This window comes from Eleutherodactylus coqui, chromosome 2, assembly GCF_035609145.1.
Source record: "Eleutherodactylus coqui strain aEleCoq1 chromosome 2, aEleCoq1.hap1, whole genome shotgun sequence".
In the NCBI taxonomy this organism is placed as follows: domain Eukaryota; kingdom Metazoa; phylum Chordata; class Amphibia; order Anura; family Eleutherodactylidae; genus Eleutherodactylus; species Eleutherodactylus coqui.
The window spans coordinates 206,678,300-206,704,362 of NC_089838.1; the positions used below are offsets into that span (position 1 = coordinate 206,678,300).

At 40.9% G+C, this 26,063-nt stretch overlaps 1 protein-coding gene across 4 annotated transcripts in view; it reads left to right on the forward strand.

Moving 5' to 3' along the window:
• Window positions 1–26,063, forward strand: part of VPS13C (vacuolar protein sorting 13 homolog C) — a 247,933-nt gene that overhangs the window by 87,539 nt on the left and 134,331 nt on the right. For 2 of the 4 annotated variants that reach the window (XM_066592326.1, XM_066592327.1), the window contains exons 13-21: window positions 3,641–3,812; window positions 4,474–4,536; window positions 8,392–8,539; window positions 10,326–10,420; window positions 10,622–10,764; window positions 13,870–14,062; window positions 14,487–14,601; window positions 17,004–17,140; window positions 19,310–19,430. In XM_066592326.1, the coding sequence (XP_066448423.1) occupies window positions 3,641–3,812; window positions 4,474–4,536; window positions 8,392–8,539; window positions 10,326–10,420; window positions 10,622–10,764; window positions 13,870–14,062; window positions 14,487–14,601; window positions 17,004–17,140; window positions 19,310–19,430 (1,187 nt within the window). The remainder of the gene's footprint in view (window positions 1–3,640; window positions 3,813–4,473; window positions 4,537–8,391; window positions 8,540–10,325; window positions 10,421–10,621; window positions 10,765–13,869; window positions 14,063–14,486; window positions 14,602–17,003; window positions 17,141–19,309; window positions 19,431–26,063) is intronic. The other 2 variants (XM_066592328.1, XM_066592329.1) reach the window with 1 other exon arrangement.

The following is a 26,063-nucleotide window of genomic DNA, read 5'->3' on the forward strand; positions in this document are numbered from 1 at the left end:
ATTCTTATCACACAGCAGGGTAGAATAGCCATGCTCCTAAGAACAGCTGATTACTACTGCTGTTCCAGCGCCCCTCTAATCAGCTGTTAGCAGGGAAGGAGAGCCACCCATACTATGTATGCGGTCCCAAGCTAGCAGCTGTGTAAGAGCCCGTTTACACGCAAAGATGAGTGACTGTTGAGTTACTGTTTTGCATAAGCTAATTGACAATGTCCATTACAGCTTATCACCTTCATTTGCATGTTAATGAGCATCCGGCAGCTGTATGTAGAGAACTGCACGTGGTCTGTTCTCTGCATACAGCTCTATTGTCCTGCCAGGGGGCTGCCTCTGGCATTCTGCCGAAGACAATGTAATCAGCACTCCCATGGAGAATACAGCAACATGGGCAGCAAACACAGCATGTGGTCTGTGTTATCTTCACTCCAGCTGAACAATTGATTTTATCCAAAGCTAAAAATCATCTTTCAGCCGAAGAGTGAAAAACAGGAGCATTTACTAACAACCATTATCGCTAAAACGATGGCTTTTGAGCAAATCTTGAGCGATAATTGTTGTGTGTAAATGGGCCTTTAACCCCTTAACGACAAATGACGTACCGGTACGTCATGGAGCGTCAGGGTATGTATGAAGAGAGGTTGCGTGGCAACCTCTCTTCATACAGTGCGGGCATCAGCTGTTTATAACAGCTGACACCCGCGGGCAATAGCCGCGAGCGGCCGCGCGGCCGATCGAGGCTATTAACCACTTAAATGCCGCTGTCAATTCTGACAGCAGCATTTAAATCCCCCGAACGATGTTCGGGGGTCCCGCGCGACCCCCCCCCCCCCCCCCCCCCCCCCGCGGTGAGATCGGGGGAGCCATGCACGTATCATGGCAGCCGGGGGCCTAATGAAAGGCCCCAGGGCTGCCTTAGCAGACTGCCTATCAAGCCGTCCCCGTGGGGTGGCTTCATAGGCTGCCTGTCAAAAAGCAGTATGACGTAATGCTAAAGCATCGCATCTTAAAGTCCCCCAGGGGGACTTCAAAGTAAAGTAAAAAAAAGAATTAAAGTTTTTTTTTTAATTGAAAAAAAAAAAAAGTTGTAAAAGTTTAAATCACCCCCCTTTTGCCATATCTATTATTAAAAAATCTAAATAATAAATTAAAAATATGTATTTGATATCGCCGCGTCCGTAAAAGTCCGATCTATCAAAGTGGCACATAATTTTTCCCGCACGGTGAACGTTGTCCGAAAAAAGAAATGAAGAACGCCAGAAATGCACTTTTTTAGTTACCCTGTCTCCCAGAAAAAACGCAATAAAAAGCGATCAAAAAGTCATATGTATTCCAAAATGGTACTATCAGAAACTACAGGACATCCCGCAAAAAATGAGACCTTGCTCAACTACGTCGACGGAAAAATAAAAAAGTTATCGCGCGCACAAAATGACGACAGAAAATAATTGAAAAAAATGTTATGTCTTTTAAAAAAAAAAGAGTATAGTAAAAAAAAAACTAAACAAGTTTGGCATCGTAGTAATCGTACCGACCCATAGAATAAAGTTATCATGTCGTTTTTGTTGCCATTTGTGCGCCGTAGAAGCAAGACGCACTAAAAGATGGCAAAATGTCGGTTTTTTTTCATTTTACTCCACTTAGAATTTTTTTAAAGTTTTTCAGTACATTATATGGTACTTTAAATAGCACCATTGAAAAATACAACTCATCCCGCAAAAAACAAGCCCTCATACAGCGACGTGGATGGATAAATAAAGGAGTTATGATTTTTTTAAAGGGGGGAGGAAAAAACGAAAATGGAAAAAGAAAAATGGCTGCGTCATTAAGGGGTTAAGCTGCTGTTGTGGTGTTTTTTGTTTTGTTTTTTTTCCCTTTTTTTTTTTTTTTCCAGATTCTCTTAATAGGACACACTGACTATTTCCCGCCCACTTTGGGGTGGGTGGGGAGAGAGAGTGCGTCATATAAAGGGAGAATTAGTGTGGGCTAAGTTCCAGGAATTGGCTCCGCCCCGTCCCGCCTCTCATCATTGAAAATAGTGCAGAGGGGTGGAGAGGAGGCAGAGAGCGGGCGGGAGCTCAGAGCACTGCTCCCGGCTCTTCCTGCCTCCTCCCCCTGCAGAGAGAGACTACGTATATCGGCCGGCGTGAATACCCGGCCAATATACGGTCGTCTGAATGCACCCTCACATTGTTTCTAATTACCAGACATTTGCTCTCGTATTTAACTTGTAGAGGCACTGCCTAGACTGGATGCAATGATGAGGTGAGAGTAAATGTACTGTATACCAGTTTACTGCCTGTGATGTAAGCTTTCTTTTATTGCAGAATCACAGGAAACTAATCTTGAAAATGGCACAATTGGGACATAAACTATATTAGAAAGCTGTCTAATTTTCACATTGATGAACTTATAATTTATTTATATAAAATTCTGGAAAGCCTTTTAACCCTTTAAGGACCAAACAATAAATATACAGTCCTGGATTTTAATCTCGGTTGATCGCAAAAACGCGGAACGGGATTAAAGGCTCTGCTCCTGCAACCAAGCAGGAGCAGGTTGGGGTCACAGCTGAGAACCAAGAGAAGGGAAAAGCGTGTTCTATGTACTAAAAAGTGAAAGTATATCTTCCACTATGTGACCCGGCAATCACGTGACTGCCGGGTGCCTCCTTTTAGAGCAGAGCTGCAGGGTCCTAGCAGATCCAGATCAGCTCTGTTAGTGACTATTGTCACTACAGGGAAAGGTTTTCCCCTGTAACTGGGGCTCCTATGGATGCCCCAGCTACAGTGGAAAAGTGTGAAATTAAAACAAATAAAAATAAAGTTAATGTCCTCCAGAAGTCGTCGGGGACATAAATTCTATTAAAATTAATTACAAAAAGTTTAAAAGAATTAGAGAATAAAATAAAATGTATACCTAAAGAAAATGACCGATCGCCAGCACCAACCAAAACCGTTGCAGTATGCGTCATGTAATCCAAAACTATACATATTATATATCAGAACGTCCAAAGCAAAATGAGGAACCCGTTCCCGTACTTTATTTTGTGTACGAATTAAAAAATTATATATTACTGTTAAAATCATTCTTTTCGCTTTTTACCCCCAATAAAACTGAAGTCAGAAAAAATGATTTTAAAAAATAGCTCTATATGGCGTGGAAAGAAAAACGCAGCAAAAATAATTTGGGTATCTGAAGGAAAAGGAAGTAGGACAGGAAAACCACCACACGGGTAAAATCCCTAATAAGTGTCTGGTCCTTTAGGGACAAACAGCAAGGTTCTTAAGGAGTTAATAAGAATGTCTGTCTTTTAATTGTCTCAGGTGAAAACTAACCAATATTTTTATTCCTTTTAGTCATCACCAATATTAATTGGGTATATTGCATTCTCTATACCTGTATGTGGGTTGTCTTTATCTGCCAGAATCAGCCAAAAAGCAGGAAGACAGACAAGGGTGCAGGGAGCCTGAGTGAGCGCAGCAGTCCCCTCCCTCATTATAGCAATCGGCAGGGGTGTCGGGTGCAGTACCAGCTCTGATAAATACTTTTGACATGTCTCTCTTTGCATGTCAAAAGTTAGCTGAAAGTGTAGTTACACTTTGAATAGTCTTGATGTCTTGTTTTTGTTTTTTGCATTCAGGTGGAAATATGCAATTACCAGCATCTTAGAAATTCATGTTAGGAGAAGAACGAAGATGTGGTCATGGAGTAACATTTTACAACACAGAGAAAAACTAAAGTGCTATAAAAATGCGTACAAGACCAAACTGACCCAAGCAAAGATTCCTGAAGAATCTGCAAAGCAGCTAGAGGTGATTAGTTTTTTTTTTTTATTCTGGATGCAACATTCAGACCATTCGTGGTTTTACAGAACCAAACTTGGAGCACCTTTTGAGATCGTAAGGAGATGTAATAATGCTATGCTAAGGACCCTCTCTTACTGTACAGCAGGGACAGCGAATGAATGAGGGAAACAGAGCTCCTCATGGTGGATTTCCCCTGATCAACTGTATTCCAAATCACATTTTAAAGGGTTAGTTTACAAAGTGAACAAAATGGCTGCTATCTGCAACCTGTGAGAAGCCTATCCTAAAATGTTACTTGGGTGAGTTGATAAGAGCTGAGTGGAGGTTTGAAGAGGCGGAGTGTGGGGGCAAGGCAGAGCCTAACATTTCCCTGTTTTCTGTCAATTAAGAACAACTATTGTGGTGTTGGGCTCTGCCCCCTCCTCTCGGGTCCCAGCAGCCCACCCTAGCTGCATTCTAGAACAGATTTTCTCACAGGCGGTGGCAATTTTGTTAATTTTCTAGACAACTCCTTTTAAGATTTTGTCTGAATAATTTTATTAATCCTTAAAATTCTAGATATGGGGGCAAAAATTATTTTTGGAATTTTATTTATGTTTTTCAGTATTTAAGTAAATTTTCCCAAATGTAGTTTTCATTTACATGTGCCTTTTTCCCTTTCTTCTAGGAGTTGGAAAAAGAACTTGATGTATTTAATATAGTTCTAGCTAGACAACAAGCACAAGCAGAGGTAACTTTTTGTAACTTTTGTTTGAATTTGACCACTGTGGTTAATTTATTAAGCATTTGCCCTCCAGAGATGTTAAAGGGGGTTCAAGTCAGGGCTCTGCCTGGGTCACTCAAGGACACTAATTGCCCCTTAGCCACTCCTGTGTTGTCTTGACTGTGTTCAGGGTCATTGTCTTGTTGGAAGGGGGACCTTTTCACCAGCCTGAGGTCCTTTGCACTCTGTATCAGATTTTCATTAAGAATATCCCTGTATTTTGCTTCATTCAGTTTTCCATCACCCTTGACTAGCCATTTAAAACACTGTAGGTGATGAGCAGTGTGTGGCGTCCTCCAGACATAGAATTTAGGCCAGAAAGTTCAGTCTGGGTTTCATCAGACCAGATAACCTTGTGAGATTAACCATTGGGTTCTTGGTCACCTTTCTTACCAAGGCCCTTCTCTGATTACTTAGTTTGGTGGGTCGGCCAGCATCAAGAAGAGTCCTGGTTGTTCCAGGCTTCTTCTATTTAAGAATTATGGAGGCCACTGTGCTCTTGGGAACTTTCAGTGCATCAGAAACATTTTTGTAGCCTTCTCCAAATCTGTGTCTCCACGTAATAATGTATCGGAGGTCCAGCCAGTTCTTTTCTCCTCAAGGCTTGGTTTTGTGAGCTGTGAGACCTTATATTGACAGTTGTGCGGCTTTTAAAATTCTGTCCAATCAGCTGAAATTGACCACAGGTGGACTCCAATCAAGGTGTAGAAACTTCTCAAAGATGCTAAAGAGAAATGGGAGGCCCCTAGAGTTAAACTTCAAGTGTTCTACTAAAGGGTCTGTCAATGCAAAATGTTTGAAATCTTAGAATGTTTATATAAAGTTAATAAAAAAAACTGTTTTCACTTTGTCATTATGGAGTATTGTGTGCAGAATGATGGAAGAAAAAGGTGTACGTGTGTTTTTGTTTTGTTTTTTAAATTGCAGAAGGCCACAACATAACAAAGTGTAAGAAAGTGTCTGAAGACTTTCTTAATGTGTATTTAATCACAATTTTTGAGATCTGTGCAAATTCTGACTAGAAACCTTTTCATAGAGAGCCTGGAAATTCTTTTCAGATATTGTCCAGCTGACACAAATGTGCTACATATTATCTTCTTTTTTTTTTTAATTGATCAAAAAAATTACGAGGAGCACTCATTTGCTCAATCATTGGGTGCCATCAATCGCCCAAAGTAAAAGCACACACCTTCATACACAAAATCCTCATTAATGACCTTGTGGTGTTTTGTGTGCACAGAGAATGTGCTGTCAACAGGGATGAAATTGTATGAATGATAGTTTATCCCTAAAATATAGTCTTAATCTGCCTGTGGAAAGGCCAGACAAACCGGAGCAAATTGCTCATTTAAGGCTGGGTTCCCACAGGGCGGAATTGCCACAAAATTTCCATGCGGACTTTCAGTATGAAAATTCCCCTGGCAATTTTTATCCCGGGATAAAGCAGCAAAGTGGACAAGAATTGCAAAAACTTTGTCCATGCTGTGGAAAAGCCGTTGCTGCCAAGCCTCGATGAAACCAACATGCTGAGTGGAATTGAAAGCCGCGGTATGTCAAGGTTACCGCTGTATCTGCTGCAGCTGTCTATCCTTTCTATGGGGAAAAATGGTCGCAGTGGAATTCGGGAAGCGAAGCCGCTTCAAAACCTGCGACGATCTGTGTGAATTTGATGCGGCATTTCTGTGCAGTCCTGCTGCGGTCATTCCGCTGCATTTACATCCCGTGTGACCGCAGCCTAAAAGGATTCTTAGTATTACAGTTTCAGGTTAGAGAAAAGGTTTTCAGCATCTCTGTAGATAAGGGTTTTTCACATTCATCGCAGAAAGCTGTCAACGTGGGAAACTAAAACGCACATCCCTTCATTTGATAGTGGCATATTTTGCACTAATGAAATTGAAGAGAGTGCAGTAGTTTGTAGCTCTGTTATCAGAGGTTACATAGGCTTAATTCTTGTAAAGTATATTTAAGGTTTGGCGCACCCACTTCACCTTTTCTTAAAAAAAAAAAATTTAAAAAAAATCGAGAATTTTAATAAAAGCTTTTCCACACTTTAAGTGTGTCTTATTAATTTATGCAATTTCTGCCAATATCAGGCTTAAGTGTCCACTCCTTAATATTTTATTGCATATCCACACAACCTGCCTGGTGAGGCTGTCATGGAGCCCAGACATAGAATGAATGAAGAGATGAAGAGGTGGCTGTGCTTTGTTTTGGTAACTCCTTAAAAAAATAAATAACTAAAATGACACGACTGGTGGAGAGCTCATAAGTGTGCGGCTACCTCACCATTTTCTGCCAAGAAGTGGTGGTCAGCAGTCAGCCCACAGGTGGGTCAGTGGAACCCTCTTCTCCACAGGATGATATGAATATACTGTAGTAGAATACCCATTCAACCTCTAACAGCCTGGCCTGTTTAGGCATTAACCCCTTCAGTGCCAGGTTTATTATTACCATGTCAGGCCTCACAGGGCAGGTTTTTTAAATGAGTCAACAATGCAATTTAATCCCAAGTATTTACAAAAAAATGTTGCATTCCTTAATAATGAAAGAATACATTATAACGATTTTAACTGAGTGGTCAGTGCAGCAGGCCCCAGAGATTTTCCGGGCATGCCACTAAAGGGGTTAAAGGACCAGGGCTTGTTTAAATGTTGGATGAGATGTGTTTTTCAATGGCACAGATTTTAGGGAAATAACTTAACATTGTTTCTGGATGGGAATGAAAAAATCTATAGCAATTGTGGTTTTAATATTAGTTAGGCTCACAGAGATACTAGGGAATTGTATTTAACTCTTGCAAAATGAATATACTTTATGGAAAGCTTTTGTAGTGTGGTGTATTTTTTTTTTTTTAGAGGTCCTACAAGGACCAGATACAGAATAGGAAATAACCTGGTGTAGCAGTGCAGGGGGAAACACACCAGGCCACGACCAAATGCTGAACATCTTGTCTTTTTATTCACGCTTGCAGAGCATAACATAAAGTACTGGTAGTCTCCAGATAAGAAAAGATATAAGGAAAGTCCTTTTAAATCAGCAGTCCAGCAATAATAAACACAAAAGTCCTTTGGATTTAATTAGGCATAGCCACAGCAAACCTTTCCTGCAGCGTGGTGTGGTGTGGTGTCTCCAGCTCAGGACTCTCTCTCTCTCAGCCTCTGCTGCTCATACAGGACATCTCTCCTGAACTGGTCAGCTGCACCAATTTATACCCACCACCTGTCCTGCTCAGGTGGAATTCCATAATGGTGTGAGGAACGGACCGGATCTTTATCACGGATGCTAGTAACCTCCGTGATATATATCTTCTGTCCCTCACGTCCCCTCTCACCCTGCTACAATAGATATAGGTGAGGATCCGACTGCTAGGGTCCTGACCAAACCCAAGAATGACCAACTGGAGCAACCCACAAAGGCAGTGGCAGTCACCCACCTGTGTTTTTATTTTTTTAATTTTTTTATTTCCGCCATTACCGTGGTCATAGTTGGACTTCTGCCACAATCATATGAGCACAGCTACTGTGCCCGGGTGAATGATTGACATATATGTACATGATTCTGTGGGGGCAACACCCCAGGGATGACATAATTGTACATCATTTTCTGGTAAGGTGTTAAATTGGATAATGTGGAGCAACCAGCAGTTTTTTACTTTTATTTTTCTCGATTTAAGCTTTAATTACATCTCACTAAAAATACCTCTGACATCTATTATTTTTTTGTTTTGTTCTTAGAGTTCTAGGTCATAAGTAAATGTTTAAGATCACGGTTATATTGGATATCCTTTTTGAAATGTGGGTCATTTTCTGGTTGTACTTTTAGGTAGTGCGGTCAGGTCAAAAAGTTTTGGCAAAGAAAACACAGGCCGGAGAGAAGAAAGGTGGAGGCTGGTTTGGAGGATTCTGGGGGAAGAAAGAAACATCCAAGAAAGAAGACTCTGAAGAGCTTTCTGTTCCTGAAAGTAATTTTAGTAAAATCTGCCTTTTACATAACTCTTAAAAAAAAAAAGAAATGAGTGGTACAGGTCCACTGGAAATTTGCCTACATGTTTGTCAGGTTCTATGATGTTGGTATTCCCGAGACAAGCTGTCTTATTGCAATATTGCAGAGAACACTCTGAATCCTAGTAGACTGGTCAAAGGGGAAGGTTGCTGCTGAAACCTGTTGTCTTCTAACCAGTCACAGGGTTGGGAGGAGGAAGAAGCTGGTCTTCCTAGGACACAAGGAGAAGATTCCTTTCTAGACTTCGCAGTTTTCATTATGAAACGGCACAAAATAGAAACAAAGAGAAAAGGGCGTTTTTGATGTGATTTATTTTATTTTCGGCATTTGTTCCTTTTCTTAGTGTTTCTTTAACCCCCTCCCACCCAACAGTCATGTTTAAAATTGGAAAAATCCTCCTCAAAATGTCACTTGTATTATAGACTTTGAATTTGTCTCATGTCATTTTATTTGATGCAGAAAACAGTTGCCCTAGGTGCATTTTAACCCCTTAGTAACATAACTAATTTTAGCCTTAAGAGCCAGTAAATCGTATCTCCCTTTGTGTTCCAGTGGTCATAACGTTTGTTTTCATCAATGTTGCTTTATGACACCTTGTAAAAGACGAACAGAGCTCATTTGTTTAGGTCTGTGCAGCAGACATTTAGGCCCCTTGTCCACGGGCAGATTGGATTTCGCTTGCAGATTTCCACAGCGGGAGATCACAAATATGTTTTTTCCACGCTAATTCACTGAGCATCATCTGCGCGGAAAAAAAGAAATCCACAACCCCACCTTCCTAATTGCTTTTTAACCCTCAAATCTGCAGTGCATCCACAATTGTATTTGCAGATGCACTCTGGATCGTCCACACCCATTGACTTCTGTTGAGCCCGTCCACACGGAATCTGCATGAAAATGGAGCATGCTGTGATTTTGTTTTCTACACCAAACGGTCTGCAAATTAAATTTGCATGATTAAATTCAGTTGCCGATGCCAATGCTTCCCAATTGGGCACTTTGAATAGCAAATCTTCCTTGCAGGTGACCCGTGTGGATTCCACAAATCAAATCTGCTGTGGACATTGGATCCAGTTCTGGACAACCCCTTTAAATGCCATTGTTTCCCTTATTTGAAAATACAATCTGTAATGTGTAGTGTGTGCCGCAGTTTAAAGTAAGAACAAAAACTTAGCATGCTCTAAAAGCTGAGGTTTTTACAAAAAGTTTCACTAGTGTTACACGTCCTTTATTTAATGATATTTAATAACTAAGTATTGATAAATAAACGTCTGACCAAGTGGAATGCCATTATGTACTTTTAGTGTAGCGTGTCCTATTCTTTTAACATTTCCAATGCTGTTTGAATACAGCACAACTTCTGACCTATACTAGTGCAGAAAAGGATGGCATCTTTTCAGCTTTTTTTTTTTTTTTGTAAATTGCAGCCAATGTTTATGTGACTGTGATTGTGTAAATTAGCTGTAGAGTTGTTGTTTTTTGTTTTTTTTTTAAGCTTTGGCATAGAAAAGGACAACGTGATGCAGGAAGTAGTTAATTGTGGCACATACAATGATCTTATTGGGCTTTGCTTATAGGATTATAATTGTATGGTGCAGATGTAGCCTTCTCCTTTTGTCCATAACTGAAGAGATGGCAGATCCTTATTAATTATATCCAAGTGAACTGTAAAACCTGATTATCATAATGACCAATATTATAGATCAAATATTGCCCATATTTGATCTATAATACATGTGTCCCTTTTTTTCCAGAAATAGATGACTTAATGACTCCAGAGGAGAAGAAGAAACTCTTCACTGCAATAGGTTACAGTGAAACCTCTCACAATCTCAGTTTGCCTAAAACAGTAAGTATTGTATAGTAGATTCTCACTGCGTTTTTACATGACCTCCAAGCGCCACAAGAACTGACTAATACAGTGTGCTTTAATGCATTTACAAAGTTGTAATAGTGGAAAGTAAAAATGTATGTGCAGTTTGACAGTAGTTTGTAAACAGTAGTTTAATGTTGACCACCTTCTTGGTTTTTTTTTTTTGTTTCTATCCAGTATGTTGCTAACATTCTGAGTTTCCAGCTAGTAAGCACATCTATAGTTATCAGAGAAGATGCCAATGCACCAGAGACATTGAAGATTCAGGTGGTTGATCTCAGCACTAAAGTCTCCCAGAGACCAGGAGCAAAAGCTATAAAGTGAGTTACTGTGTATGAATAAGTGACTGTTTTATCCATGACCACTGGCAGTTTAATAGATAGTTCCAGGCGCTTATGTCCGTTTTTTACATTTTACATGATTTAATGTTTAATGGGAATGTGTCATCAGAAAATGACCTATTGTATGAATAGTTTTTATGTTAAACATATTTAAGATTTTGGTGACTATATATTTTAAAAAAGCCTCTGCGTTTTCCACTCACCAATAAGGCCTCCCTCACACAAGCGTTCCAGAAAGCGCCATGATTCACTAACATTTTTGTCTTTTCATGATGAGCATAAAAAAAACACTAAGTGCTAATTTCAAAGATTAAAATTGCATTTTCAGGAAATGTACCAAAAACTTGAAAGAGAATATCTATCTCTTAAGTAGCCATAAAAATATTCCCTAAAAGAATGTAAACCGAGCCTTAAACTGTAGAGTAGCTGCTCACACCAATATAGTCGCTTTACAATTCTGCTGCATTGTGTTTACTCCCAGTGCTTTTACAAAGTAGGAGCAGTTTTATGGACGTATCCGTAAACAAGTCCACTTGTTACTCCCGTCAAACAGTTTACCTTAAAGAGCTTGGACAACTATTTTAACTCCAGAGAGTTGTATGCCTCAGTACTTGCCCCAGCTATTTACTTCAGGGCACCCTGTTGTTCATGTAAACATTGGTCATGGCACCCTCCTGTCATTAGAAATGAAGATGGTGGCTTTCTTGTGATTTTAACAATGTGACCACTTTCCCGGCTGTTCTCCTGACTCTGTCCATTTCATTGTAGGCGTTGAATTCGTCTTAGCGCCTGCCCAGGTACAGGTAGCCTAGGACCTTTGTCTATTCCAGTACAGAAGTGGGCTGCACTGGGTGGATAGCTGAGGGGGAGCGAAGAGCACATGGTTAAATAATGAGACGCCGTGGTCTTCATTCCTGTGGATGAGATTACCACTTCCAATGTACACACTAGTAGCAGGGCACTTCAGAATAAATACCTGAGTTAAAGGGAACCTGTCTGCTTGAACATGCTGTCGAAACTGCAGGGATTATGGTACAAGGCAGGAGGAGCCGAGCAGATTGATATATAGTTTTATAGAAAAAGATTCAGTATAACTTGAATTGTATTCATTTAAACCTCTGACCGCTATTTTTGCATGTGTTGCCAAGAATGAGCAGTCACTGATAATATCTCACTGGACCTCTAAGCTCAGAACGAGCAGATGAATAAATGACAAGTTATACTGAACCTTTCCCCTTAAAATCTATATATCAATTTCCTAAGCTCTCCCTCTTCTAGAAGGGCTCCTTCACACTGGCGAAAAAATGCTGTGCTTTGTGAGACTCAAAAATATGAAACCCATTCTTTTGAATGGATTCATTCACGTTTGCGATGTTTTCCTGCATAGCACTGCGTTGCAATGCCATGCAGAAAACAAAATCGCAGTATGTTTTTTTTTTTTTTTTTTTCTTTAAGCAATATCGCCCATTTTTTCCAATGGGGCCGGCCGGAGCAGCAATGGCCCCATTGAAATCAATGGGAAAAGATCCCAAAACAGCCTCAGATTCCTGTGGGGCTAAAGGAATCCCACATAGCGAGGAGAAGGGGGAGTGGAGCTACAGGGGATCTCCTAGAGATCTCCCCATATTTGGAGTGATAGGGGGACTGGGCTAAAGGGCTTCCCTGAGACCTGGGGCTTGATGGAGCTGGGCTAGAGTGTTCTCATAGTGATTCTTCTCTAGCTAAGAGAGGAATTGCCATGAGAAGCCTCTCTAGTCCCACCCCTTCAGTCCTGCCCCCTCCAGACCCTTGTAATTTTTTTACTTCTGCTTTGCTTAGATTCACTCAAACTGTAGCTTCAAAATACGCAGTACACCCCTAGATGAATTCCTTTAGGGGTCTAGTTTCTAAAATGAGGTCAATTGTGGGGGTTCTCCATTGTTTTGGCCACTCAAGGGGTCTACAAGTGGGCAATGGGGCCTAAATCACCTTCAAGCAAAATGTCTGATCTGAAAACCACCCGCTGCTCCTTTCTGTTTGGGCCCCGTTGTGCATACGGACAGAAGATTAGGGCCACAATGTGTATGTTTCTGAACACAGGACAAATGGGGGTATCCATTTTGGGGTGCAAATCCTCACTCTCATGTTCACCATAGGAAAAAATCCTGTGTTTTTTAAAATTACATATTTGCAAAAATATGATATTTTTATTTTTTCTCGTCTAAATTGCATCAATTCCTGAAAAGAAACTGTGGGGTCAAAAAACTCATGACCCCCCCCTCAGTGAATATATAATAAGTGGTGTAGTTTTTAAAATGGGATCACTTGTGGGGGTGTCTATCATTCTGACACCTATGAGCTTTTGCAATCTTGGCTTCGTGTAGGAAAAGAAAGTGTTCCTCAAAGTGTTAATAATCAATGTTAAATTTGTAGGTCTCCTAAATGGTTAAAAAAACCAAAGTTTTTCCAATGTGAACCCAAAATGAAGTAAACAGATGGAAATATACATCTTATCAAAAATTTCTATAATATGCTTGCACATATTTGAGTTATTACAGTTGGAAATGTGAAAAACTTACGATTTCCACCCCCCCCCCCCCCCCCAATTTTGACGCTTTTAATAAATATACACAAATTCTATCGGTCTATTTTTACCACCTAAATGAAGTACAATATGTGGCGAAAAAGCAATGTCCGAATCGCTGGGATATGCAAAACCTTTTACGGAGTTATTCCATGTTAAAGTGACACATGTCAGATTTCCAAAATTTGACCTGGTCATTAAGGTGCAAACAGGCTTGGTCACCTAAGGGGTTAAAGGGATACTATTTGAAAAAATCAACTTGTTCCTGTGAAAAACAGGAAGCTATATTGCTGGGAAAAAAAGGTTGCTGCAGAAAGGGAGTTACATATATTGAATGTTCTCTTTACCTCCTAATCCATAAACCTATCTTAGCATTTTTTTCTTGATTTTCGTGTCCCCTTCCAGATACCATGAATGAGTGCATATTGATGAGTGTTTTCCTATAAGGAAACGTCAAAGGGAAAATTATAGTATAGTTGATATATTAATCTAATCTAGTATATTGTTTTTTGGAATTTTAGAATTGAGGCAAAACTGGACCACTGGTATGTAACGGGTCTCAAACAGAAAAATATCATTCCATCTCTCGTAAGTACAATTGGCTCCAGCGAATCTTCCCTCCTCAAGATCCACTTTGAAACTAACCCTGAAGATTGCTCAGCTGACCAAGTCCTAATACTGCAGTCCCAGCCTGTGGAGATGATTTACGATGCTGTAAGTTTATCTACATTTTTAAAACTGTGTTTAACATTGCATTTCCTTGTTGTGATGGAAGGGAGAGTATGCATTCTGTGACTTTATTATTTTTTGTTTTTAATTCTGTGAACCGAGCGAAGTTTTACAGAATACTATGTCCCTGGATAACCCCATTGAAAATAAATTTGAAAAATTCTCCATATCATAGTTTAAACTTGTGGAAGATCCTTATGTACATTTCCTTTAACAAGAAATAAGAGCACATGACCCTTTTTGGCAGTACATCAGGAATTGAAGTGTAACCTAATGTATATGAGGGAGGTAGATTGCAACCTGAGTTCAGTCGATTGAACTGTATTTACTGCCTGAGAATAAAAAATATAAACGTCTGTTTTGTCATCCTGACAAGTGTTATTGTTTCCATTATTTTTTCCTATGGTAGGCAACAATAAATGCACTAGCAGACTTTTTCCAGACGCACAAAGGAATGGATTTAGAACAGATAACCTCTGCTACATTGATGAAACTAGAAGAGATTAAAGAAAGAACAGCTGCAGGTAATGGAGTAATTCTTGCCAAGCTGTCACTCATCCTGTGCCCTTTAGTGTATGACTCCACAATGCGGGCACCACACGTGTGCCAAACACCATTCTCACATGGCAGCCGAAGGCTGCACTATCTTGTTAATGGTGCTAGCAAGATGGTGAGGATATCGACTGCCGCAAGTGGCCTGTGTTTCGGCTACTGCATCGTGAGGCCAAAACCTTATGTTTTGTGCAAATAAATGCAATAAAATAGAATATATTTCCAATCATCAAATTATGTAGCTGGTACTCTCTGTATGTATTGTGACCCAGCATAAATCACACTTAGGCCTCATGTCCACGGGGAAAATCAGGCCTGCTACGGATTCTCCATGGAGAATCTGCAGCGGGTCCCTCCTGCCCTGCGGACATGAGCGCTGAAAATAGGAATAAATGAGAATAAACTCACCTCCCATCCGCTCCGTTTCTTCTCTTCGCCGCGGCGTCATCTTCTCTGCGTCGCGGCCGGATCTTCTTTCTTCGGCTCGGCGGATGCGCATGATGACGTCGGTGACGTGCCCCGCGCATGCGCCGTCCCGAAGAAAAAAAGATCCGGCCGCGACGGAGAGAAGATGGCGCCGCGCGAAGAGAAGAAACGGAGCGTGTGAGTAAATCCCGTTTTTTTTTTTTTGTTTTTTTTTTTGTCTCCCGCGGATCCGGACGGCTTCCATAGGCTTCAATAGAAGCCCGCGGGAGCCGTCCCCGCGGGAGACCCGCATGAAAATGGAGCATGGTCCAGATTTTTTCATGCTCCATTTTTAAAAAAATCCCTTTTATTGACCATCCGCGGGTATTTATCTACCCCGCGGGTGGTCAATGCATCCCTATGGGGTGCGGATCCGCGGGCAGGAGAAGAGTTAAAATCCGCTGCGGATTTTAATTCTTATTTTGCCCATGGACATGAGCCCTTAGAGTAGCTGTTTCTTAACCTTATACGTTTGTCTGATAAAGCTTGGTACAACTAATATTACCACCATTTCAGCTTTGAATGCACCTGTCGCTGAGCTTCCTCGGAGTCTAGATTTGCTAAACTATCTAAGTAGGCAGTAATTTATCCCAGTCATTTGTTTTTACTATATAACTAGACAGATTATGTGCCATTTAGGTGCCTGGAGAACCTGTGTGGAAGAGTATCTCTACTGTAATAGTAAACTGGCTATGGATTGCACCAACATTTAGCTTCTACCAAGTTAGTTTAGATTAAATATTAAAGTGCCATTTACATGGGACGATTATCGTTAAGAATTGTTCAAATTCTCGTGCTCCTGCGGAAATTTGAACAACAGTCGTCCTGTGTAAATGCATGCGGAGACTGACTGAAAGTTAAGTTTCTGCATACAGAAAACTGAATGACACACCTTTTAGTGTAAACAGCAGTCAATTCCTTCTGAACGACTGTTTAAAGTGTAATGGAGGTGTGCGGGGGAAAAATGCTCTAACAGCACAGGAGCAAGCATCACTGGGACATATTGTCAGGCTTCATTTGCCCAACTGCTCGCCCTGTCTAAATGGGGCATAACTCTGACTTGTTTATCACTAGTTAAAGGGTTATTCCATTTGTAACCAGTTAAATGAGCTATCCCCTAACCATGGCTTATGGGACTACTAGCTGATTCGTGGGAGTTTAACCGCCGGGACCCCAACAATTAAGAGAACTGGTAACCTGTTGGTCCCAAATTAATGGGAGGTACAACACCGTTCTATTCATTTCAATGATGGCACCAGATATTAGTGCTCTCATTGAAATGAATGGAGTTGCGGTGCAGCTGTCTGAACTCTATTCGTTTTGGGACATACTAGACACCCATTCGTGGGAGAAGTGTGGTCCCAGCGGTCTGGCCTTCAGTTATCAGCTAGTTATCGGAAAATCCCTTGAATAAGGGGATAGCTTGTAAAAAACAGAATGCCTCTTTAATTCAGGAAGACCTAGGCTTCTGTAGACAGTAGAGGAGTCAACTGCAAATAATACGAAGTGTTCTAAAAAAACATACTTGAGAATGTCGCCTTGTAATGCTATTGGCTGTCCGAGTGCAATAGAGGTCGTAGTTGCAATTTTACTATATTTTGTGTGGTTTTTTTCCATTTTAGCTCCCACCTTCAGGAGCACTTGCACAGACTAGTTTACCTATATTGGGGCTTATTAAAGGTGCCCTGTTGGACAAGAGTCAAGTATAAATACAAATGTTAAATGTTAAATACAGTATTAGGTTAATCGATTTTATTACCAAATGTAACTTTTGCCCTCCTATGTCATACGGACATATTCAGTAGTCATATAAAAGCAAAGTTGCATATTGAGTTGATGTCTTTTAGGCATTATTAGTGGTAACGCGCCTTTACCAAAGTGGCCACTTCAATTTGTTTTTGTTTTCTAGGGCTTTCACACATAATTGAAACTCGGAAAGTTCTTGACTTGCAGATAAGTCTACAGCCATCTTACTTGTTGATCCCCAAATCTGGCTTCTATGATGAAAAGACTGATCTTATCATTGTGGACTTTGGTAGTTTACAGGTATATAATAGCAAGGACAGCAAATCTGTTTTTTGACTTACTAGATTTTATTCTTGCTGACACTTTGCCATAGAGATCACATTTGGTGATTTAATATCTTAAGTGTGCTATTTGTTTTGCTAGAAGTATTACATTCTATAGGCCTCATCCTGTAAATATACGCCAGTCTGCTTTATTCCTCATATTTTGTTCAAAAAGATCTTATTGTGACAAAGAAGTCAATGCATAGATGATGGGGGGCGGGGAGGGCAGGGGGAAGGGCTGGGCCACATGTATTAAAAAAAATAAAGCCCTCTCTGATGAGTAAGAATATAAAGGTGAGGCGGACCCCCACCTGTGTGCACCACAAGTTGCAGAAGTCAGATCCTAGGTCATGGCCAGCCCTGTGGACAACCACCTCCCCAATTTGGGGAAAGATTTGAAGTCGAGCCAGGGCTTCCACACAGCATAAAATGCCGAAATAGAGAAGTCCTCTTGAGCTCTCATCTCCTTTAGGGTGCCTTCACACTTCCAGTTGTGATATCACCACATCTTTTAAATGCGAATGTCAATAGGACTTTCTAATGATAAAAATGCATCACACAAAAATCGGATTCGGTTAAAAGTAATAAATTTTATTAAGTTTTATCTAAAAAAACACGATTGGGCACAACAAAGGACACCAATCGTGTTTTTTTAGATAAAACTTAATAAAATGTATTACTTTTAACCAAGTCACGTCTGTGAATAGGGCTTTTTCAAATTTTTAGTCGACTTGTGCTGCCCTCTCTGTGAATACACACAAAAATCGGAAGTTTATGCTTTGCAATTTTTGTGTGATGCGTTTTTAACATTAAAGTCCTATTAACATTTGCGTTAAAAAAAAACCCTCAGCATTAGCCTCCTATCTTACTCAACTATCCCGTGACTCTACATGGGAATCTGACCGGGGCTCCGCCTTGGCCAAAGAACAGTGATCACAAATCTGGTATTCTTGCAGCAGCATCCAAAATATGTACTGATGATGAAAACGCCATTCTGGTGGTATTTTTGTTTTTCTAGAATAGCTCATGCTATGCCAGACTATTCTCTCTGAATTATTTTAGAAGAGGTCCCTGGGGATATGCTTAATATTTGGTGGGCCTGCTCTTATGCAGAGACTCTATGTATAAATTTACTTCCTCATCTATTCAGTTATTTGATATGATAATGAAAACAATTATAAGAAGCCGTTGTAGATAAAAGGACGACAAATTTCTCTAGATTGTCAAAAAAAAAATATATATATATATTTTTTTTTTTTTACACTACCAAACTATTGCTAAGTTATAAAAAAAAGCAATTCTAGATTGTCAAGAAGGGACTGAATTGATAGGATTATGAAAAATTAGCGTCCAGTTTAGTTGACTTTCAGTGTTCAGACTCCAAGGCTAGACTGTGTTCTTCCCTCTCAACGCAGCGGCAGCCAAATTTTCCTCTAGCAAGTTTTAACAGCAGCTCTCCTTGCTAGCAGTCAATATTTCCTGCCCCATGACAGATTCTTCCCCACCCCCACCTTTTTTATTTATTTTTTTAAACTTTTTTCCTGCCTAATCTGCCTGCAGGTTCTAAATGTCTTTGTCCAGGCTGTTTCAGTTCTGGCCATTCATTTTGCCCTTTGAAATTGTTGACATTCTTCATATAGGCAATAATGCTCATTAAAGTGGTATATGATGTGATTTTTACCCAATGGTTTAGTTGCTGTTTTGTTCAACATTTTTCTGTTTTATTGGTCTCATCCCACCACCTTTTTGTTGTAAAATGTAAAAGTACAAATTAATGTCTTAATAAAAAAAACACACTAAGCTGAACTCTGTGGAAGGTACATTTTGGCGGTCCATTTGACACATAATTATTGTATTTTTTCTAGGTCCCTTATTTAGCATTGGTTGCCCAGATTTAGCAATCTTTCTCTAGCTGGCCTGCCAGGTTCTTACTCTTAGATGCAAAGCTAAGCCTTCAGTTATTGCTTCATTTTTAGTCCAATACTAGTATAATAAAGTCAATGACTGTCAGAAGTTTCACTCAGGTTGTTTGTTATGAATGTTGCTGCTTAATGAACATATGAAAGGCTAAATATGAAGTATGAAATGCATTCATGATAGTTTGAGGTTAAATAACATGTTAAATGTTTTTTGTTGTGTTTTGCAGCTTAATAGTGTTAACGAAGGTTCTCTTCCATCTGCTTCATCGCTGGAGATGCTGATGGATAAAGCCTATGATAAATTTCATGTTCAACTTAAAAAAGTGCAAATGCTGTTCAGCAAACCAGGTATTGTGTAGTATGTGTTGCATTTACCCATTTTCTTCCCTGGTCCCATCTTTAACCCCTTAATAACCGCCCATACGTCTTATGCTGATGCAATCACCTTTTGTGGTGGCTGCATCAGAAGCCTAGTATGGGTGCTCAGCTGTTAGATAACAGCCTGGCACCCACTCAAACAATGGGGATCAGAGAAACCTCCAATCACTACTGTTTTAACCCTTTACATGCCTCTGACACTGCGTTCTCGGCATATAAAAAGCTGACAGCGAGCGGGCTCCCTCTGTCGCCCATTGGACCCCCATGATGTGATTTTTGGCTTGCTGTGGCACCCACAGGCTTGAATATGGCCTAAGGGTCTGTTGGCTATGGTGGCCTGTGAGGCTCAGCCTCATTAGTCTAAGCATCTGCACTCCCTACCAACAAGCTCACTTTTCGAAAAATTGGCATGACCGACGCAGAAAGCAGTTTAGTTGCAAATTCTATCAAAATTTATGTTTGCGCATAATTTGGTGCAATTTTACCCCAGAAACTAGCGTAAAAGCCTTTAAACTCTGTTGGGACACATTTTTAAAGATTTTTTTTTTTTTAAATGTTTATGCATACAAAAAGAATTTTAAAAATGTATGGGACGTGGCGGACCCCACCCTGGGATTGAGGGGTCTGCTGATGCGCGGCCACTCCTCTTCTAGTGCCCCCTTACCTGTCCCCATGCTGGTAACACTTAAAATATGGCAAAAGGCATTGCGGCTGACCCCTGTAGTGGAAGTCACATGGTCCCCACATACTCCTTTGTGGGATAATCCACACTTGCCGCACCTGCAGCGCTTTACAGAGTCTGCATTCTGGAGAGCTCATGGTATTAATCTACTATCTGACATAGTCACTGAGGGCACCTTCTGCACTTTCCTTCAACTGCAGATAGCCTACAACCTGTCTGAACACTCCTATTTCAGATATTACCAGCTACGACATGTGACCAGGGCTCAGTTTCAGGGCCTGTCCATACCGCTGTCCCTGACTCGGTTGGAGGGTTTGGCACAGATGTGCAACATAGTAAGACCATTGTCCAGTTTCTATGCGCACTTAGTGCAGTGTCTTGCCCCGTTGAGAGAGAGGGCCACCCAAAAATGGATCATTGACATTCCTGATCTGTTGGAGGGAGAGGATGAAGACATATTGACGAGCTCTGGTCCTCCCTTGATTAGTGCTAGAGATAGGCTCATCCAGGCAAAGTTCCTACACCGGGTATACTACATCCCATCTAGGCTACATGTAATGGGTATACTCCCCTGGGCGACCTGCCCCCGATGTTTAATTGCCAATGGGACCATCATACACATGTTTTGGGACTGCGGTGTCATGCGAGACTACTGGAGGGATGTCCTCATATTTATGGAATCTCACCTGGGGGCCCCGAGGATCACGCACCCTGGGGTGTGCCTCTTTGGGCTTATTGGAGACCTACCAGTGGCATCGGCAACCCGCACCTTATATAAACTACTATTTTTCTATGCTAAAAAGGTGATTTTGTTGAATTGGAAGCACCTTGGTAGGCCAACCAGAAACGCATGGATCCAGGTGGTGAACTCTGTGCTTCCAATGTACAAACTGACTTATATGGCGAGAGGATGTCCTGATAAGTTTGACAAAATTTTGGGGGGCTGGGTAAACTGTCCTGCAACGGCAGCCGAGATGCCTGTCTAGATACTAGGAAGGGATAAAATAAGGTACACCTGCTTGAACCGATCTACTGTTCAGGCTAATCCTTTTTTTTTTCTTTGAGTCGAGTCGCGCAGGTTTGTTGTTTAAGGGATTAAGGGGGGAGGGTTAACCCCTTAATGACACGGCCTATTTTGGCGTTGAGGACCAAGCGATTTTTTTTGGTATTTTTCCATCTCCATTTTTCAAAAGCCATAACTTTTTTTTATTTTTCCGTGGACGCGGCCGTTTAAGGGCTTGTTTTTTGCGTGGCGAGCTGTAGTTTTTATCGGTGCCACTTTTGGGTACATAGACAATATCGTAAAATTGTTTAATTTTTTTTTAATGATAACAGGGAGAGAAAACGCATCAATTCTGCCATAGATTTCTTTTTCTTTTTTTTACAGCGTTAATCATGCAGCATAAATGACACACTAAACTTTTTCTGTGGGTCGGTACGGTAACAACGATACCAAAATTGTTATATTTTTTTTTTAGGTTTTTACACTTTTTTGAAATAAAACCCCCTTTTTTTTGGAAATCTTTTTTTTCCTCTATAGCTGCATTCAAAGTCCTGTAACTTTTTTATTTTTCTATGTACGGAGCTCTATGAGGGCTTATTTTTTATAAGACGAGCTGTAGTTTTTATTGGTACCATTTTGGGGAATGTACGGCTTTTTTGATCACTTTTATTGCATTTTTTGGGAGGCAAAATGCTAAAAATTAGCATTTTGCCTCTGTTTTTTAGCGTTGTTTTTTACGCTTTTTATCATACAAAATAAAAAGTGTGTTCAACTTTTTGTACACTTCGTTACGGACGCGTCAATACCAAATATGTGGGGTTTTAATTTTTTTCCCCTTTTTTTTATGCTAATATTAGAAAAAGCATAAAAAAAGGGGTTTTTTTACCTTTTTTTTTTTTTTTAACATTTTTCTTTTTTTTACACTTTTCTTTTCTTTTTTTTATACTATTTGAGTCCCTCTGAGGGACTTACAACACTGTGCCTATGATCGCTGTTATAAGGCATGGCAGAGCTACTGCTCTGCCATGCCTTATCGCTTATACAGCGATTATAGGCACAGGCAATACAGGACGCCAGTGTCTGCCGTCCTGTTGCCATGGCGACAGGCCGGGCTCTCGCGAGTTCCGGCCGGAGACACAGAGGGAGTGGGATCCCTCTGTGAACTCTTTCCCTGCCGCGATCTGCCCTCCGATGCCCCCCCGCTGTTGCAGCGGGACGCCGGCTGTGACAGCGCTGGATCTTATGTGATCCCGCGCTATCTCCAGGACGTACCGGTACGCCCTGTTGCGGGAAGTACCAGGCTGCCAGGACGTACCGGTACGCCCTGGAGCGGGAAGGGGTTAAAATTCTTTCGGGGGGGGGGGGTTCTCTCTAATCTTTCTTATGTCCCTTTGTTTATTTTGACCTGGGGGGTTGGGGGGTCGGGGGTCCTCCCGTTCTCTTTTTCTTCTCTTTCTTTCTATCCTGGTATTTTGGGACTCCGTGGCTTGGAGCCCTAGCCTGGTTTGGGTTTGTTTTATTATGAGTAGTTAATAAATAAATGTGAAAATGAACAGCCAAATACTATGTCTTATGAGAAATGCACACGAATATGCTAGACACTTAGTGTTTTTACTTTTGTCCTCTTTTTCTCTCAATTCTCATATATACTGTGATGTATCAACAAGATGTGCACTCTTTTTTGGTGTCCGCTGTTTTTGTATATGTACCTATTTTGGCTTAATAAACGTTCCTTTAAAAAAAAAATGCATGGGACAGCATGTAGACCAATAGTCGTATAAACATGTGGACCAAAACAGCCTGCATATTTAATATCCAAAGTGCCTTAGTAAAGTATGAAAGAGTCGTGCACAAAAAGAATAAATATACCAACCACTTAAAACCATGGAAACCCCTCTTGGGGATCAGGAGCAGTTTATATTAAGTGGTTGGTACATTTATGCTTTATGCATGCTGCTTTCATATTTTATTATGAACTCTTGATATGAAATATGCAGGCTGTTTTGAGATTTGTGGTCTACGTGTTTACAGTGATTCCTCTGCATGCTGTCCCATACAATTTTTAATATGGCTTTTTAAATTATTTTTGTATCAATAAAGATGTTTCAAAATTTTAAGCTATTAATTGTTGTAGGTTTATATTGGTTTGTTGCTTGTAGCATAAATAGGTGTGAATACAAGCCCACGTATAGGAGTTATCATGGGAATGTTAGTGTAGCACAGAGGAGATAACATTGAGAGAAGTCTCAGCATTAAGATGGTACCTGATGAGCACTAGGCAGGAGTCTGCACTGCATGGAAATGACTGCATTACATATAGGAGATGTCCAAAGTGTGATGGGCAATGGGGTGAGGGATGCAGGGATGGAAAAATGTTTTTGCCAGAGTGGCCCTTTTAGGCTGGGTTCACACGGCGCAGAATTGCCACGGAATTTCCGAGCGGACTTTCTGCACGGAAATCCCACCGGCAATCTTAAACCCGAGCCTAAGCAGCAAAGTGCATGAGATTTGCAAAAATCTCGTCCACAGGCTGCGGACAAGCCACGCTGACACTGATATGCCGCGCGGAATTCAAAGCTGCAGCATGTCAATTTTATTGCAGTTTCCACTGTGGACTCTCTCCATTGTATGGGGAGAGATGGCTGCAGCTGAACCCAGGCGCCAAAGCCACTTCAAAACTCATCGACCAGCTCGGGTTTTAAATCTGCCTTTCTGCTGCAGAAATCTCGCTGAATTTCTAGCAGTCCCGCTGTGGACATTCTGTGGGATTTACGCCCCGTGGGACCCCAGCCTTACAATTTTTATTTTTAATTGTTACAGTGTTCTAGTTTAGACCAGTTCTGTCATTCGGCAGTCTTAACCCCGTATAACTTGTACAACGTACCCCTCAGGCCGTGCACAAGGTATAGCACAGTGCGTTAGTTTTATCCAGATTGTTCCTTTTAAAGAACCACCACAGTAAAAATGAGGAGACAAGGGAAAGAGGTGGCCCTGCGTGTGTGAAAAATTATATTGTAGTTTATAGGATCTGTGTAACACTCAGTTTCCATAACTCCCATATACTATATGGAGATATTTGCAACCATCTTGTCTTATCTGGTGTGCAGAACAAGAGAGCAGGCAGCCACTAATCTCTTGCCCTTCTAGAACTCCCACCCTTGAGATGTATGTAGAGCATATACTTTCAGTGTGCCATAAACCTCTCCAAATGGTAAGGTCTACTTTTTTATTCTAGCCAATGCGAGTGGCTCAGTCTGACAATGTGGTGATCACACCACAAAAGGTTGAACTGGAAAATCTAGACCAGTGGTAAGATATCAATTGAATCTCCTATACAATCGTCCTACAAACTGGAGTTCACTGGCATTGCCATCCAGTGTCTTTCTCTCCTGAAGGAAGACTAGAAAGAGTGAGATTGTTTAGAGGGGAAGAGCAGAATGATGCTCTGTATCAAGTGTTGACTTTACCATGTTTTGTACAGATGTACCTAGTCCTTTAATGTGGTAAGGAAAGGGGGAGGCAGGACTGACTGTTGGCAGGGGTGCGGTATGCAGGAGTTGCTGGCCAGTGTGCGTGAGAGCTGACCCTTACAGGTCCACCAGCTGATACCTTCAAGGCCGGCTCATGACAGGGCATGATGCAGCCTATCACCAGGAGTGTGTTCGGTTTCACTGACTGATCCACTTGGACGACTTCACTATGCCAGAGGCAGTGATTAACAATGGGCTCCTTGAAGGGATTTCACCAGGTTCTCAGGGACTTTAACCACTTAGTGACCAAGCCTTTTTGTGCTTTAATGATCAACTAATTTTTCTTATTTTTTTCATCATTGCATTCCTAGAGCCATAACTTTTTTTTTTTTTCTGTCGGCCTAGCCATATGACTGCTTGTATTTTGTGAGACAAGTTGTATTTTTTAATGCCATCATTTTGGGGTACTTATAATGTATTGTAAAACATTTTATTCAATTTTTGGGAAGCGCTAACATTTTGATAGCTTTTGATTCTATTTTTTTTTTCAGAGGCAAGATTAACAAAATCTGAAATTATGGCATGCTTTTTATCTTTTTAAAGTCTTTCACCATGCACTATAAATGGAATGTTAAATTCTGCAGGCCAGTACCATTGTCAATATCACATTTAGGGCTTATTCAGTATTCACGCCGGCCGATATACGGCGTCCCTCTCTGCAGGGGGAGGAGGCTGTAAGAGCCGGAAGCTGTACTCTGAGCTCCCGCCCCCTCTCCGCCAACTCTTCACCCCACTCTCCGCCCCTCTGCACTATTTGCACTGAAAGTAAGCGGGGTGGGGGTGGAGCTAATTTCCAGAACTTAGCCCCCTGCCCCATCCCGCCCCCTCTCATTGCAAATAGTGCAGAGGGGCAGAGAGGGGGCAGGAGCTCAGAGCACTGCTCCCGGCTCTTCCAGCCTCCTCCCCCTGCAGAGAGAGACGCCGTATATCGGCCGGCGTGAATACCCGGCCGATATACGGTCGTCTGAATAAGCCCTTATTATAGGTGTTTTTGTTTTTTGCAGCTGCACACTTTAAATTTTTTTTTTATAGCAGCATATAAAGACCCATAACAATTTTTTTTTGTTTTTTTTTGCAGCTGTGCTGTGAAATTATTCGTCAGTTGTGCAATGTTTTGATCACTTTCTATTTTGTTTTATGTATGGCAGGATAGGCAAAACTAGCTATTTTCGCCTATTTTTTATTTCATGATGTGCACTGTGCAGGTTAAATGTACTCCTTTTTTTCTGGGTCATTATGAATGTAGTGATACCACAAAGTTAGGATTTTTTTTATTATTTGTGTAGTAATGGGGGAAAGGTGAGGTTTTGGCATTTTTTATTTGTTTTTTTTACTTTTTAAACTTTTTATTTTTGTCCCACTAGGGAACTTGGATAAAATAGGATGAT